The following is an 18,264-nucleotide window of genomic DNA, read 5'->3' as shown; positions in this document are numbered from 1 at the left end:
CTTTAGGATCTGGTCTCCTTCTCGTAGACCTTCTTGTTCAGCTGAAGTTCCTTCTTGAATGCCAGCAACAAATATCCCAACGTCATTTCCCCCGGCCAAACGGAGGCCTACACTATCTCCTTTCTTGAATTTTATCATTTTGGTGTTTGGGCTAGAAATATATGCCCCAGCAGAGAAAAGAGAAAGCAAGAGATTAAAAAGAAAACATCCAATAAAAGGGAGGTAGTGTTGGTAAAGAGAGATTTCAATGACATCATTCCAGAGATTTGCTTCCTCACATACTGCTAATGTTGCCATAAAGCTTTGTAAACACAGTAAGGTCTAGTGCACTCGCTAGCGCACTAGAAACCTAAAGTGCGTGCATTCTAATCTACTTCACTGAGTGAGGGGCATCACTGGACCATGATGAATTTAATTTTCACATCTATAAAATACAGATATCGTCACTGTACCTCAGGCTGCACTAGGGACCAGCACAGAGAAATGACTCTTAAAATAGAATTATGCCTTACCCAAAGGCCTCTTATCCAGTGACCTCAACTATTGGGAACACAGCCAAGAGCTGGGTCTTTGAGCAACGGAAATAGATGTCATCAACCCTATTAGTTCAAAGTTCATGCATACATTTTACTCACAAGAGTGGCACAGGCTACCTCTTATAGTGTATTTTCCCCCAACTCAGAGAAGATTAAAAATGAAGAAACAACAAAAAATTAGCAAGTGGGGGAAGGGAGGATTGCTAGAAGTAGGCACTGTCAGAAGTGACAGATAATCTCACAGTGAAGGAGGCTGAGTGCAATGAACGATTTTTGTAATGAAGTCCCTAAATCATCAATCAATGTCTCTATTCTGTGTTTTACAGAGATGCTTGATTTTTTTTAAAAGCAATCGGGGTTAAGTAACTTGCTCAAGGTTACACGGCCAGGTGTTTCTGGGTGGGTGCTAAGTGTCTGAGCCCGGATTCGATCCCAGGTCATCCCGACACTGGAGCCAGTGCTCTTACTTGCTGTGCTACCTGGCCGCCCATGATTTTTTTTTTAATTTTCAAAAAGCTTTTCTGTTCAGTTATTGGGGAAATCTTTTTACATGTAAAAGTAAATGGCATGCTTTTCCCTAAGCATGCCAAATTGGTGGGGAAAGACAGATATTTAAATAGCATAGTTTTGAGTTTGTTTTTTCTCCTACAGGAACAATTTAATGGTATAGAATAAAAATAACTCAATTATGAAGAATTATAGGAAAGCACCTGGAAAATATAAGATATATGATGAGGACTGAACTGAAAGTAACAGATGCTAGGACCCTAAATCCTCACCATGTATTCTTCTGTATAATCATTTCCAAATTTCTCTCATAATTAGATTTCACATTTCTTTCTGGTAACTCATCTAATTATAACATATTTTTTTCCAACAACTTTGCACAATTATGTTAACACTTATATCTTTGGATCACAAGTCTAGAGAAGGAAGGAACTTCAAAAAACCATGTTATAGATGAAGAAAATGAAATTCCAAAAGACTAAATGACTTGTCTAAGGGTCATATGGATATAGTATGAATCAGAGAAAGCATCTGAACCCAGATCCTTTAACTCCAAAGGTAGTGTTCTTTTCACTGTCCCACATTGGCTGCCTATTCTTATGGTTATGGCCTCCAACTTGCTTGGAATGAGATGCCATTTTGTTGATTGTGCTGTTTAGACACCAGAACTGCAAATAAAAGAACTGCATAGTTTTTAAAATGTGAGGTCTTTTAGCTGAAATATTTTGGGGGCCCAAAAAATAAAGCATTAAAAAAAATCTTTTTGCTGTACTGATAGGCAAGTTACTTGACTTTTCTCACCTATAAAATAGGCAGAATAATAGCACCATCATGACAAAATAGCAGAATAATGAGGATAAAATGAGATAACCTGAGTAAAGTGCTTTGGAAATCTTAAAACACTATATCAATGCCAGCTAAGGTGTATTGTTAGCCAGATGGTCACAACCCCAGGCAACTCTCAGTTATAAACATTTGCTCTACCATGGACTACATAGTATCATGTGGCCATTCCCTCCAAACAACTCTCTTTTGAAGTTTACAAAGGGCTTTCCTTTGTAATGTAAATGTAAAGGCAGCCCTTAAGGTTGGTAGGACATATATTAGTATTTTCATTTTACAAGATGAAAAAAGAGAAGCTGACAGGCTAAGTGAACTGCCTCGCTAATAATCACCTAGCTAATAAATGCCATGGTTAGGATGCCAATCAGATGGTCAACAACAATCTCAATTAACTGCCCTCTAATATTATCTCACCTAATATTGTATTTCAAAGTAATTAATTCTTGATTTTCTTCACATATGAAGCCATCAACTATGTGAATATCTATGTATGTATATACTCATATATATATATGTGTGTGTGTATGCATCTCTCCCCTCCCCCACCCCCTTTGACTCCAGTTAAGAGAACAGAGCTATGAATAAGAAAAAAGGAAGGAGGGAGAGTCAAAACATACCCATATATTGCTTCATCTTCAGGACTTGGCCGAAGAAAGGTTCTTGGTGCTGCTTTAGGTTGGATAGCTGCAATTTTTAAAAAGTGCCCCTTATTGACAACGAACTTCTTTCAGATTCACCAAAATATTTATTGAGTACTTGATATGTAGAAGTCACTGTGCTAAGTACTGACATAACTACAATTTCTAAACTTAAGAAGCAAATCGTTTAAAAAGAGATGGGTAAAACAGGAAGTGAAGGAAGTATTATACAGGTTCGATAGGGCCAAACAGCGAGGGAGAAATACTGACAAAGTGCTTTAGGAAAATCTGAAGAAGAAGAAATCACTTTCATCCTACTGAAGGAAGGCGAGCAACAGAGGAAACATGTATGAATGGTTTTTCAAAATTTTAATCTTTTCTATCCATGTTGCCCTACAAGAAAGTAAGGGGGACGGGGAAGAATGGGGGGGGGGGGATATAAGAGAGGGCAGATTGGGGGAAGGAGTAATCAGTATGCTTGCCATCTTGGGGTGGGGGGTAGGGGAGAGAATCTGGGACTCAAAATCTTATGGAAATGAATGTTGAAAACTAAAAATAAATCAATACTGAATTTTTTTATTTTCTTTTTACCTCATGCTTTTCCTGCCCTGTTATTTTATTCAACACCCCTCAGTTGTACCTGAGGCTACTACCCCTGCCCCCCATCATTCCAGCACCCTCTCAGGGGGAAGTATCATCGCTTTGGGAACCTATGGACTAGAGGCAGGGAGATCGGTTAGCTGGCTATTTTAATGTAGTTTGAGAACTGTTAAAGACCTAAAGTATAATGGCATTAAGTGGAAGGAGTTAATTGCAAAAGATTGTGCAGATAGAACACAGATACAAAAATATTTAAGAAACTGGACATGGAGGACAAGAGAGAGAAGGAGTCAAAGATGACTTTGGGGTTTGGATTCTGGGTAACTGGGAAGAAGATTAGCAGCATCAAGAAAAATGGGGGAGAGAAAGGGAAGAATTATTAAGAGAAAATGGTGTTCATGGATGAGCTGAAATCCTGAAGAAAAAAATTTTAACAGGTTTTTTTAAACCCCCATTTATTTTTACTTTTTTGAAAATTAAATTCAATCCTTACCCGGGAAATCTTCTTGGTATCTGGGCTCCTTATTGTTTTCTGGGACAACAGCAGTAACAGTATCACCAGTGGATTTAAATGGCGTGGGGGTTGCTCCCATCTTGGAAAGCCTAGTTGGTGTGTCCTCCCTTGAAGTTATATGGAAAAAAACCCATGTGCTTTGTAAATTATGCATATTCTTAAAATGTGAGTGAAATACAAGCTAACAGCAATCAATAAAAGGCACCATCTTACTTTGTCCTCTCTTTCAGCTTTTCATTTGAGGAATGATAATCAAAATCAGAACAATGGAGCCTCCTCTCATCTGGAGAAAATGATCGATTTGATTCTATTTCTGAAATATCTAGTTTTGGAAGTAAAAAAAAACATTATTAAAATATTTAATTGAAATTCTAAGAGTCTCTAGGCATAAAATATGAAAAAGGGAAGAGGCAGGGAATGCACAGTATTCTATTCTTCCTCAAGAAAAAAAGTTAATTTTAAAGGAAAACATTAATAAAATTAAGAGAGAGGAACCAGTCTTAGAATTTCAAGTATCTTCTAAAATCACTGACCAGAATTCCTTCGTGAAGTTGTGCCCTAATGTTGTCTCAGATGTATATTTCCTCCCCCTAAATAGTTCTTTGAAAATGGGGTCCAGGTCTCATTCTTGTGTAATCTCCCTCACAACTTCATTATGTTAATTGATGACAGCAGGGATTCTTTTCTTTTCTTTAGCCAAAGCAAGCTTTATTAATGCAAAAGCAAATCGGCCTGAGCCTTAGCAAGGAGCAAAACAAAGACACTAATATAGGAAAAGGACACAGAAAGTTGCACAGCAACAGCAGGGATTCTTAACCTATTTGGTGTCATGGAACCCTTGGCCAATCTGCTGAAACCTATGGCCTCTTCTCAGATTAATATTTTAAATACATAGAATATGTAGGATTAACAAAGGACATGAATAATACTAAAAGCCTGTTATCAAAATAGTTTTTAAAATAACAAGTTCAGGTATCTCCCCCAGGTTAAGACCCCTTGGATTAGTGAATTCTCCCACTTTGGGTGTCCCGAACATGAAAATAGTTGAAAAGTTTTATAATTTTGTGGTAAAAGGCTGCTGCCTGTCATAAAGGCATTTAAGAGACTTAAGAAATTCATTTTTTCAATTAGTTTTTACATGGAAAAGAAAGGAGATAAACAAGTAGAAAACACCCTATATGTTTAATTCTATGTTATAGCTAGATTCAAATCACGTCTTATATAGAAACTTGACTTGAATAATGCTTTATTACTTTTAAAAAGAGGCTTGGTTGTCTAATGTCTAGTGTGAGGCAATTCTAGTGGATTATTTCCAAAGGATCAGACTGCCTACTTATCCTTTAAACTACTCTTTTACTTTTACTAATGGTAGGTAACCAGTTTGGATTCTTTTTTTCTGCTTCTCCCTTCTTTCTTTTAGCTGTCAGGAAGCTAAAGAAGGATAATGCCTTGGAGTTTGAATCCTGCCTCAGACATTGTGTGATTCTGGGTCAGTCGTTGGATCTCTCAACCTCAGTTTCCCCATCTGAAAATTTGGGATAGAGAAGCCCTCACTGGGCTTCTATAAGAATCAGAGATTATCATATGTAAAGCACTAGCTATATAAATAATTACAACTATTTTATACTCTTCTTCGTGGGAATGGCCTTAACCATCATCTCTGTGAAGAAGGATTTCATGTTTAGCTCCAACCTTCTCCCTAAGGTCTTGACTTAGATTTCCAACTATATGACAAACTTCTCCACCTAGGTATGGTATTATACCAACAACACCTCTAACTCAAGCCCCCAAACTAAACTCATAGTTAAATAATTAAAAAAAAAACACAGAACTTTAGAGATAATTTAGCCCAATGTCCTCATTCTGATTAGTGGAAAAAAACTGTAAGGAGAGGGAGAGGGAGAGGGAGAGGGAGAGGGAGAGGGAGAGGGGGAGAGGGAGAGGGGGGAAGGGAGAGAGAGACACACACAGACAGAGACAGACAGAGACAGAAAGAGAGAGGGGGGGAAGGCAGAGACACAGAGAGAGATCTAGCTAAATAGACACTTTCAAATGAAAACATCTGTAACCAAACGATAAAGGATTAGTCAAACTAATCATTACTAACCTTTTGAAATTAAAGCATAAACATTTAGATGGGAAATGGAATTTTCTGATTAGTCCTTGAATTTCTATGTCTATATCCTTCTATTTCTGGATGGTCATATGAAAATAAACAAAGAAAAAGAAAATAATATCATTCCTTAAATTAAACTCGCCTTATGCTAGCCAACATGCTTTCTTACCTTCCACTTCTGAGTCACTGTCGTGTAATGAAGGTATATTGATGAGAGTCTGTTTGCTGTCTCTCAAGACCACTAGCTGGAGTTTCCCTCTTGATTTCTCTATAAGTTTTCGGGCATCAGCTAAAGACATATTTTCTGTTACAGTGCCATTGATCTGTGAACAAAAATCAAGAATCTTTTATTCATCAGAAAAAAAGCTAATTTTTTAATTTGTCAAATATTCAAACAAAAATGTATGATTCAACAAGACTTAGGCACTGCTTTAAAATTAATTGTCCTTCTCAAACAGCACCATAAAAGCATTTATAATCTGTTGGTCTGCTTGTTCATACCCCTAAACTCAAGACAAAAATATGGTTGATCCGAATCTGTGGGATGACCTAAGTGGTTTAGTTCAAAACCAAAGTTATTTCAATGAATTTATCACATATCTGAATTGATTTTTCTTAATTTTTCTCTCTCTCCTTGTAGGCAATACAAGGTTTCATAGTATCAAAGGGAAAATAAAAAGTACTTACATTGTGGGTGGAAATGACACAACCTGTTGTAAAAGTCTTTTAATGAAATCCTTGGAAATTCAGGTGTTCCCAATGTCTTTTTCAGAGAAAACTATGAGATTCTCTGTCCCACTTCTGCTCACCCCAAAATTTTACTTATTTTTTAGAACACTATTATTGATAGTTTGTATTTTCATTATGACATCTATGGATAACCCCCACTTTGTGAAAGGTCTCTTGTAATAAAGTAAAAACAATTATGTAAGACTGATAATACAGTGAAAACGCAGGTAACATTTTACATCTGGAATTCCCCACACTATTTTCACACTATTTTCAAAAAATTAACAGAAATGTTCTCTTCCTCCCACTCCCCAACCCACAGAAAAAAAAGAAAAACAAATATGCAGTCACACAATAAAGTAGAGAAATGACTGTCTTCTAACAGAGGAAAGAAATGTAAACATAAAATATGGGGGTCCTAACAGCATATGGCAGTTTCACAATCTTCTACCGATACCTACCTTAAGAATTATGTCCCCTTCGTGAAGATTGCCATCTTTAGATGCCAGACCAGTCCTAGTCATTTCTTTTATGAAAATCTGACTCCCAAGTCGGAGACCATATTCTAGAAAGCAAAACCATATATGTCATTACATTTTATAGAAAGTCTGAATTAGTTCAGATAAGTGGGTAAAAATACATTTTCAAACGTATTACTCACCCTTCATACCTGGCATACCTACCTGGCATAGAAACCATTCTCTTAAAATTAAAGATCAAAGTAATTCTTAGAGGCACACTACTATGTCATGCACGCTTTTAAGCACTCAATTCACATGCCACACAATTTAATTTTTATATTTGAAATTTTTTAGGTTGATCATGGTGTCATTTGAAAAGCCAAACTGTAACACTGAATTTCAGTAGAAGCAAAGAAAGGAAGAAAAGTTAAGCTATACTATAATAGTTTAACTTTTTGTCCCTTAAATTAACTTTTGGAATCCCTGGTTTTCTTTAAGATTCTGGTTAAGCATTACTTCTGCATGAATTCTTTTCCTGGTCTCTCCAGCATACATACACTGCACCCCTCTCCCCCAAGCATCTAAGGTTATCATAATAAAATGGCGTGAAGGAACCTATAAAGGTATAACTCATGTAACCATTTGGAGGAAATAAAAATAGTATATTTTAATTCTTTAAGTTTTTTTTGTTAGTGGGTTTGAACTGATACTGAAAGACTTGCTGAATTACTAATGATACATGTTATTTACACAAGTAATGCAAAGAATGGTTTTTTAATATTAAAAGGCACCCATTTTGCATTTAAAGCTCTACATAGCCAACTTTTTTTTTTTGAGGGAAGGCAAGGCAATAGGGATTAAGTGACTTGCAAGGTCACAAGGCTAGTTTTTTGTGTTAAGTGTCTGAGGCTCAGGTCCTCCTGACTTTAGGGCTTGTTCTCTATTCACTGTGCCACATAGCTGCCCCCTACATAGCCAACTTTCAAAATATTATTTTAATGTTTAAAAAAAGTTACCTCGAGTTTTCATTCTTGTAATAAAAAAATAAAACAGATTCTGGATAAAATACTGCAGTTACAACATCTGATTTTTGTTCTACTACAACTGAAAATTTTGCAGTTACTGAAAAATGTAAGCTTTCTGAACTTTAAAGTAAAAAAAAGTGGGGATCAGAAGAGAAGGTTGTGATAGAATGTGTTATCTTACAGTCCCTTAAATTTTAAATTCCTAATTATTTTTTTAAAAAACCTCCATTTACTATTATTATTGTAAGTGTTGGGAATATACTGGGGGAGGGGGTAGAAGACTTGAGATATTAAGGAATTACTTAATACCTTAATACTTAAGGAATTCTGGAGCGGCTAGGTGGTGCAATGAATAGAGTACTGGCCTTGGAGTCAGGAGGACCTAAATTCAAATCCAGCCTCAGACACTTAACACTTACTAGCCACGTGACCTTGGGCAAGTCACTTAACCCCAATTACCCTGCCTTCCCCCCTCCAAAAAGGAAAAGAAAAAGGAATTATTACTTCTATGTCATCTTTTTTTTTCCCATTTTAAGAAGCAATATATCATTTTCCTGATTTTGTAGGGAAAAGAGTACTGAAACCCAGAGTTAAATCCTAGCTCTGACCCATCTTCAGTTCTTCAGCTGTAAAATGGGAGAACTAGACTAGACAATTTTTAAGGTTCAGCTCTAACAAGTTATGAAATTGTTTACCTATTCCCTATCTCCCTCTGAGGCTCAGCTGAAATGTTATCTCCTTTTATTGCTGTTTAGTCATTTCAGTTTTATCTGACTCTTGATGACCCCTTTTGGGGGGATTTCTTGGCAAAGATACTGGAGTGGTTTTGGAGTGGTTTTGCTGCTTCCTTCTTCAGTTCATTTTACAAATGAGGAAACTGAGAGAAAGAGCATTGCCCAGGATCACACAGCTATTAAGTGTCTGAGGTCAGATTTGAGCTCACAAAGATGATGAGTCTTCCTGACTTCGGGCCCAGGACTCTATCCACTTTACCACCCAGCTGCCCTTACACGAGGCGTTAGTTTTAAGTACTCAACTGAACCAAGAAAATAAAGCAACAACAAAAAAACTCCTTTGAATTTATTTAATAGCAACAGTTTCTATTTACATAGTTGTTTTAAGTTTGCAAAATGCTTTATGTGTATCATCTCATTTAATTCTCTTAACCCTTTGAGGTAAGTGAAATTTTTATCCTCACTTTACCCAAGAAGAAACTAAGGCTGACAGAAACTGATTGACCGAGGGTCACTTAGCTAGTAAGAAGAGCATTTGAACTCAGGTCTTCTTCGTTCCAAGACAAGCACTCTCTCCCCTATCCCAGTGATGTCCAACTCAAATAGAAACTGGGTCACTAAACCTATTAGTTTTAGGGGGGTGGTTAGGTGGTGCAGTGAGTAGAGCACTGGCCCTGGAATCAGGAAGACCTGAGTTCAAATCCGGCCTCAGACACTTAACACTTATAAGCTGTGTGACCTTAGGCAAGTCACCTAACCCCAATTGCCCTGCCTTCCCCCTCCAAAAAAGCAAAAAACAAAATACAAAAAACTCTTATGTATTAGAATCCTTCTGTGGACTACATATTGACTTAGAAAACACCTATTAACATCATATAAGTTTTATTGTTCTTAAAATTTGTTTTGTATAATATTTCCCAATTACATTTAATTTGGTCCAGACCTCATTTAGGAATGCATGTGACCTATGGGCCACATGTCTGACACCTCTGAATGATGCCACCTATTTGTGTATGGTTTTTTTTATTTTTTTTTAAAGCAATCGGGGTTAAGTAACTTGCTCAAGGTTACACGGCCAGTCATTATTTCTGGGTGTGGTACTGAGCATCTGAGCCCGGATTTGATCCAGGTCATCCCAACACTGGAGCCGGTGCTCTTACTCACTGAGCCACCTGGCTGCCCCTAAGCAATCGGGGTTAAGTAACTTGCTCAAGGTTACACGGCCAGTTATTTCTGGGTGTGGTGCTGAGTATCTGAGCCCGGATTTGATCCAGGTCATCCCAACACTGGAGCCGGTGCTCTTACTCACTGAGCCACCTGGCTGCCCCTAAGTAATCGGGGTTAAGTAACTTGCTCAAGGTTACACGGCCAGGTGTTTCTGGGTGGGTGCTAAGTGTCTGAGCCCAGGATTCAATCTCCAGGTCATCCCAACACTGGAGCCGGTGCTCTTACTCGCTGTGCTACCTGGCCGCCCCCTATTTGTGTATGTTTTTTTCTTCCCAGTAGAATGCAAGCCCCTCCACACTTAAGGCAGTTGTAGCCACAGTGCCAAGCCCATTGGTCATAAGAAATTAAACCAAATGTGATTATGATGGTTTCTAATACATAAAAAATACCGATGAGGACTTCTAAGAGAAGGAACCCTGTTATTCAAGCATCATCATTAGTCAGAAGGAGCTCTCATATCCAGGCCCAGTTATCACCATTATGACCACCTTTTTCTTCTTATTTAAGACAAGCATACAATAGTTATTCAATGAAGCATCAGGAAAGTAGAATTATAGAGTTTTGAACTGGAAGGTACCTAGGAGATTATGACTTTACAGTTAAGGAAAAAGTGCAGGCCAACGAAGGAAAGTAAATTGCCCAAAGTCACATTAGTAATAAGCAGCAGAGCTAGGATTTATATTTGGTGTTGTGTTGTGTTGTTTGTTTGTTTATTTATTTATTTATTTTCTTTTTTTTTGGGGGGGGGGAAGGTAGGGTAATTGGGGATAAGTGACTTGCCCAAGGTCAAGTAAGCTTGTAAGTATTAAGTGTCTGAGACTGAATGTGAACTCAGGTGCTCCTCAACTCCAGGGCCCGTGCTCTATTCGCTATGCCACCTAGCCACCTCAGTGTTGTTTTTTTAAATCAGAGATAAAATAGATACATAATTGTTTCTTTTACATTCCTCCATGCTCTTATGGAAATGAAATTTTATTTAAGTGTTGGGGCTCCTTTACTGACATTTGAACTCATTCAGTACTAAATGTAATCTTTTTCTATTTCCTTTCCTCCTTGTGGCTACAGTGGCTAACTGTAAGTACAAAGTAAGTACAAAGATTTATTTGTTTACTAACTTAAGAAAAAGCCGGGAGGGAAAAAGGACAAGAGAACCAGGACCCTGAAAGATGTCACAACCTAGAACAATGGACCGTTTTGCTTTTTTCTGGTTCAGATCGGTGACTTTATCAGTGTGGGGAACCCCTCATGTGTAAACTCCCTCCACTAATGCAGACTGGTAACATTTATAACTTTAGAAATCTTGAAAAGCTTCTAGGGGGTACTGAGAGTTAAATGACTTGTCCATGGCCACAGGGATAAATGTCTAAGAAGAAGTGAGGGGTAAGGTGTTTAGAAGTGGCAAAGACATAGGTTTATTAGAAGAAAAAATTTCTAAGAGCAAAATTTGCCCCAAAGCAGAATTACCTCAAGAGGCAATGAATTCCCTTTTATGAAAATACTTTAAATGGAGACTATATGACCACTTGCTGATGATATTGTAGAGAAGATTGCTGTTCAGATGTGGAAAGGATTCTGATTCAGTAGCTTGGAAATATTTGGGGGGGGGGGAGGCAAAGCAGGTGGATTTTGGTCATTGTCAGTTGAGTAATGCTGTGGCCTGAAGTGTATAATAACATGCTTTCCTGTATCAAATGCAGAATCTAGCCCTTTGTAGAGATTGATTTTTGGTAGCTCTTAGCTTAATATTTTTTGAGAAAATAAGTCTCAGTATAGCTAAGTGCTATTTCTCTTATTCCGAAGGTAGAGAAAATGATACTTAAACCACAAGTGAACTAGGCTGAAATACCGGAAAAGAAAAAGAAACATCATCCATGGAATGAGGACAGAACAAACCAAGAGAAATAATGGGTATCTTAGAGAAGTCGATGATGCTTAAAAGCTGAGGGACCTTTTCTCTAGGTTCACTGGAGTAGGGTATAAGTGGGAAGTTCTAGAAGGTGAAACTTAAGCCAGTGGCATGACCTGTTGGAGACAAGTCAGCACTGAACAGCACCCTTATAATAACAGTGAATTCCCTTATTCTTTTTCTCACCCCTTTTTTAAAGTTCTTCATGTATCAGGGCAAGGAAGGGTGTTTGCTTTGTACCTCGCCATGGTGAATAGCTAACTCCCCTACACTGAACTTTTCAAGTACAGTGCTAACAAAAGAGCCTAGTGAAAGGAGAGTTCTTAGCTTTCACCCTCAGTAATGTGACACTAAGTTCAGTTCCAGAAAATAACATTCCTGCACAATCCCTCAGTCAACCATTTCTACACAGTTACATAACTAGACCCTTAACACTCTTTTATTTAAAACAAAACACCTCACTCCCCCCCAAAAAAAAATATCCCATAAGTGACTGATGTAATGTGTCTTTGAATGCCAATTAGTTTTAAACAAAAATCAAGCTATAAATTTTTGGGTGTTATAAGGATAAAGAATTTAACCTTCTTTCTTGCAAAATAAGCCATGCTAAAATGGGGCACAGATAGAGACAAACAAGACACCCCCATAAGCTTTGTTACAGAGAATACCAGAAGCCAAGGAGAGGCTAACCTGGAGCTACATCAGTCTAATTTTGGGCATCTTAGAATCAACCAAGAAGGTGCCTGGATAAGTGATAGGCTATTTTGGCCCATGTGAATAAACCAAATTTTTTTTATAAGTGGCTTTTATAGCAGACATACCTAACTTTATGAATTAGATATGCCTTCCAATAAAAGTGGCATGTAAACAGAATCTCTGTGTATTGAATAATATTTTTCTTTTACTTATAAGTTTGGAGAGGGACTAGATAATTCCTTTCCGGTTCTAAACTCTTATAAATCTATAACCTGTGCCCAAACTATTCTCTCTCTTTATGCCCTATCCTCTGACCTCTTTATGGAGCCATTTCCTTTTTAAAAAGAATGTGTCTTTGGACTTTTACCTCAAAAAAGACACCATTTTAATGTCATAATTTTCCGGAAGGAATTTGCATATAATAAATCATCACTACCTTCATTGGGTTTGCTTTTTGTCAGAAAGACATCAATGGGTCTGTCCGTGTCCTGCTGCTCCATGGGATCTGGCCGACGCCGCCTCTCAGGAGTGGGACTTCGGGAATGCAACTGATCTTGACTGCGGCTTTTCCTCATCTCATATCTAACATCAGTTGGATGCCTCTGGCTATACTCTGCTGCACGTGGATTGTAATCTCTTCCATAGCCACGATCATAACTATCATCTCTGTCAATGCTTCGGCCTCGGCTCCTGTCTCTCCTGGAGTCCTGATCTAAACCTCTCTCCAGACTCCGGCCCCGACTCCGTTCACGGCTATAGCTCCTTTCTCGGCCACGAGGTTGGTCATGGGGAAGTCTTCTTTCAGGGCTATTTTCCCAACTGCGACTACGTCCTCCATTGCCACTGTGCCAACTCCTCTCACTGTATCCACTACGGGCACTTCTGCCATCGAATTCTGCCTGGTCATCCATTACATGGAAAGCCCGATCATCTGGATCCATGGAAGGGCTGCCCCTTAGAGGAGCGAGCTGCACTTTGCGGGGTCTCTTGACAACCTGTTGAAACAAACACTTGCAATGAAAATGCAGTATAATTATAAAAATACCATTCCTATTAGAATGAGCTCCCACTCAAAGCTAAATGTGAAAACTCACAGATACTGTGAAACATTCACTTTTTTCTAGTAAATAAGACTATTACTTTTTTTTTGAGGGGGGAAGGCAAGACAGTTGGGGTTAAGTGTCTTCCCCAAGATCACACAGCTAGTAAGTATGTCAAGTGTCTGAGGCTGGATTTGAACTCAGGTGCTCCTGACTACAGGGCCAGTACTCGATTTACTTTGCTACCTAGCTGCCCCAAGACTTACTTATGTACTTATTTCTAATAAATATAGAATTAACAATGTAGAATAATCTCTTTCCTTCAAATGTTTGATGTTTATATCCATAGTCATTTAATTATTCAAAATTCTTTTTTCTCATTGATATTCCACATTAACTTTATGGCATTTCTTTAGAACTTTAGCACTGTACATCAAAGAGATTGGTAAAATACTTCATTTTGCTTCTTTTTATATATGAATTTGCTTATCCTGAGAAAGCCGGGCACTTGCAACAACCAAAAAAACACATGCAACAAAAATTTTTGTCTTTAGCAGAGATGATGGACTACAGGTACAAAATGAGGCTTATATTGTCAGATATGATCATTGTGCTCATTTTTTTACCTAACTATAGCCCTATATATACAATGTTGTGAATAGGAGGTATGGTGGGGGTGAGGAATTAAGGACTGTTAGTCATGTGTGGGTATAAAGAAAGAAAAATAAACTTTCATACAATTTTAGAGAAATAAAACAAAGCCTATCGTTATTTACTAGTACACATATCCAATTCACTATTGGTACAGGACCTTGCAATGGTAATTTAAAGATCTTCCCTGCCCCTTAATAGGCATAAGGGAATCTGAAGACCTTCCCTGCTCTGAAAATATACTCTGCCCCCTAACAGGCTAAATGTGGTCACATGGAAGTCTGTGGTAGGAAGAGTTTGCTGAAGGGTGGAACAGAGCTCACAGGAGCTTGCTTAGGGGAGGCTTGTTTTTCAGGAAGGTACAACTTTTGTTACTTTGTAACTAGGCAGTGGGTCATGAGGGTTGTGATATTCTCTGACCCTGGAGAAGGCTGTATGTACCCTGATGTGAGGTTTTGCTTTGGGGCTCACTTTGGGAAGAGTTCTGTGATGTGGCCAGATGAGCCTCTGGCCAGCTGTTGAGCTCCCCCCCCCCCAACTTTGAAAACCCAGATGTTGGTGCTTCTCTCTCTGGTAACTAACTATATAGGCATGTGATAGTCAGACAGCTTAAAGCCCTGTCTGTTGGTCTGCCGAGTTGTGTTATTTTCTCTGTCTGTATTTTTTGTCTGCTTGTAACTTCTGTTTGTATTTTCTGAAGTTCAGGGTGCTGCTTTTTTGCCCTGAACTAGGTAAATGGTATATGTTTAATTAAAGTAAGATTGTTAACCCCTTTTGAGTTGCTTTCCTTTAGAAAAGCAGATCAAAGAACCTGTGCTAGCAGCCATTCTGGGTATACTAGGGTACTTGTTGCTACAGACCTGTATCATCTTGCTTTGTTCTTCAAGTAAGCTTATTTTATCCTTCAAAAATTATTTATCTTAATAAATCCCTTAAATATATAAATATATATAACCCTTTTTAAATGTCTTAAAATCCTCTATACTATTTTATTTTTGCTCTTGCAGTATACTTTAACCTTTTCACAAGCTATTTCATTAAAAAAAAAAACAAGTTGTTATTGAACCTAGAATGATATGCTTTTACAAATTAGAAGCTTAAGGGAGATATGGGGGGGGGGGGAGAGAGACAAAAAACCTCCCAGACCTCTCTTCAATTCTATCCTTTAATTAACCCACTCAAAAACTCAAAGCATATATGTACATGCAAAAAACAGCATTAAAAACACAAAAGCAATCGGATTCTGGATTAAGTAATTCCTTCAGACAGTTAAAAGTGGTAATTATCTTTGGAGCATAGAAACAAAAAGCTATTGAAAGAAAACCAAATGTGAAACCATGGCTTACAATAGCAGCTATCTTCCCACTTTTTCTCAACTGCTGAACAGCAAATGAATGGGGTACATCTTCCATGGGGGTGCCATTAACCATAACCACTCGGTCATTTTCTCTGTAAACAAAAATATAAAATGAATTGTGATACACTTCTCATTTAAAATAATTCTAGATCAATCCTAAGCATAAAGCAATTTTAAACATTCAATGACTGATACTCATCAATATTATATTTTACAAGCAAATAAATTACAACTCCACTGAGTTTGAAGGGTCATATCCATGAGATAATTTAGAAAAACCTATTATGGATATACTTTCTCCAATTATCAAGATATAATGATACTGTTTTATATCAATGTAGTTTTTATTGGTATATAGTCAAAAGCATGGTCTTTGGGTATCATCCCAGCGGGGAGGAGCCTAGTGATTCTTTCCTTTAAAATAGAGAAAGTAGTTAGATATCTAGAGGGGAAGAAGAAAAGGTTGTTAATATCACTTAGCTCCAGGATATGTATCAATTCAGTCACTCAATAGGGGACTAGGGAGAGATCTTGAAGACGAAAAACTACAAAATCAGGGGTAGGAATTCATGCCAGAGTCATGGTTTGGCATGAGCCTTAGCATTAAGTCTCCAAGACCAAGGTAGAGAAGAGGCAGCAGTGATTTGACCATCTAGAGCCAGGCGACCAAAAAGGTCTAATTAGTGAAATACATTTCAGGCAGACCCACCAGAATAGAGACGGGAAGAAGTACAAGAAACATTAGCTTTCAAAAGTCAGAGCATAGAAAGCCTTAGCAACAGGGTGAGGTGTAACAAGGGAGTCGACAGGATACCTCTGGGAACAGTCTCTTCCTTAAGGGGAGAAAGTAGATCTAAAGACTTTCACAAGCCATGAGCAATGTGAGGCATTCTGGGAATGAATGAGCTAAAGTCGTACTATGGGAAAACATTATCTCACAGTACCTGCATAGATTCCTAACTCATCACCTTCAGAAAGATCCAGAGGGTTAAGTCATAGTAGCCTGGCTAGTTAAAGCCATGACAAATTCATTGGCACTAAGCCAAGGTCAAGACTAAGAAGGAAGAAAAAAAATTAAGAAAAACAATTTAAGATACTTAGGTTTAGGAAGATATTCTAAGAATGTCTACAATTTCTAAAACACATCCTTCTGTTATTAAATGCCCTTCTCTCCTTTAGAAAAATGTTTTCCTTTATAGTGCTTTGTAATCAATTCCCCTTTAAAATACATAAAAATTTGTGTGTGAAGATCAGGTGACCTGGAAAAGGAAGAGGGTAAAGCAAACTTGCATCCTGCTGAAGTTTTGGTGGGAGAAAACCAGAGGAAGATTGGTAGCTAGAGATACCCAGGAGATGGTGCTAATGACCTGCGTTTTAGGCTGGGTGCCAGAAAATGAAATGGTGGCAAGGTAGGGGCAAAGGTTCTGATCATCCTCCTCCCTCCAGGTCCAGACCAGGTAGCATTAAATTGACACCCTATAAGGACTGGGTTGTTAAGAAAAACTTTGGTCCTTATACATCTATTTTCTGGAAACCAAGACAAAACAAAACCTTTTTTTTTTTTTGTAGATTAAGAGCTTAGCTCCAGAAGTTCTTAACCTGAAACATATTAGCTTTTTAAAAATAAAATGTATATTTTGTTAACAGTATTCCACTGTAATGTTTCTTTTGTAATCCTTTGTATTTTATTTTATGCATTTTTAAGACATTATGTAGAGAAAGAATCCACAGACTTCACCAGACTCTCAAAAGCATCCATGACGCAAAAAAGATTAAGGATACTTGTCTAAGATTATCCCAACAATCAAATTTGAGAACCTTACTTTACTATGAATGCAAGATTGCAAAAATTATATCTCACTGGCTTTTAGTAGAACCTATTCAAGTGACTTAAGTTACTTTCCTGCCCTTCCTTCCCAGCAAAAAACTCCTCCAAACTACAGAGCAGTCCAATGACCACTGCAAAAATAGCTTTTAAAAAAATCTACGTAACTGAATTCTCTAAAGGCAGAACCTGTAACTAGAGAAAACATTAGGAACCATTTAACAGTGCACTCTATTTTTCAATAAGGATAGCAGCATTTAGTAAACTAATGCTTCAGAGCATTCTTACTGTTTATTCTCAAGAGGAAATTTAGCTTAGTAACTTCAATAAAGGTTCTCTATGTGAAATTCATGCATATTTTAAAACAGAGAGAAAAAGAAATCTGAGAGGAGGTTATTGAGGAAGAAAGCAGGGAGAAAATGAAAATATAAGAGAGGCTTTATTGTTTTTTACTCTCCATCATATCTCATAAAACCAAAGACTTCTGTTTGCTTATTTCCCATCCAAATATTTCTCCATGGTGACATGGTCTTTTGATTTAAGATGTGCCCAAACACGGAATGGGAGTTCAGAAAACAATGTTTTGGAATCCATTCTGAATTCCCTTCCATGAGCACACAGGAAAATAAGGGATTGGACCAGTGATTGCACTGGTTTAACCAACTCCATGAGTGAGGAAACATGCCCTGTCTTCTTTGCAACTAATTGTGTTTAGCACTAAGAAGTCTTTGAGTACCAAGTAGTTTAGAGACTGGCCCAGGGTCAAAGGTAAGATTTGAACTGGCGTCTTCCTGACTCTGAGACTACCTCTCTATCCACAATGCCAGGTTACTTCATATATAGAATTTTCAACCAAGTT

At 37.7% G+C, this 18,264-nt stretch overlaps 1 protein-coding gene across 4 annotated transcripts in view; it reads right to left on the bottom strand.

Annotated features, from left to right (window-relative positions):
- TJP2 (tight junction protein 2) overlaps window positions 1-18,264 on the bottom strand; it is a 162,620-nt gene that overhangs the window by 39,174 nt on the left and 105,182 nt on the right. For all 4 annotated transcript variants that reach the window (XM_069086967.1, XM_069086959.1, XM_069086948.1 and 1 more), the window contains 8 exons: window positions 15,570-15,672; window positions 12,969-13,527; window positions 6,945-7,048; window positions 5,924-6,077; window positions 3,852-3,960; window positions 3,618-3,745; window positions 2,504-2,570; window positions 1-151 (listed from right to left, as the gene is read on the bottom strand). In XM_069086967.1, coding sequence (XP_068943068.1) covers window positions 1-151; window positions 2,504-2,570; window positions 3,618-3,745; window positions 3,852-3,960; window positions 5,924-6,077; window positions 6,945-7,048; window positions 12,969-13,527; window positions 15,570-15,672 — 1,375 coding nt within the window. The remainder of the gene's footprint in view (window positions 152-2,503; window positions 2,571-3,617; window positions 3,746-3,851; window positions 3,961-5,923; window positions 6,078-6,944; window positions 7,049-12,968; window positions 13,528-15,569; window positions 15,673-18,264) is intronic.

This window comes from Petaurus breviceps, unplaced genomic scaffold (genome assembly GCF_028583685.1).
Source record: "Petaurus breviceps papuanus isolate PSGF00001 unplaced genomic scaffold, PetGlider_PUasm1.0 118, whole genome shotgun sequence".
In the NCBI taxonomy this organism is placed as follows: Eukaryota; Metazoa; Chordata; class Mammalia; order Diprotodontia; family Petauridae; genus Petaurus; species Petaurus breviceps.
This window is presented reverse-complemented; position numbering and strand designations above follow the sequence as displayed.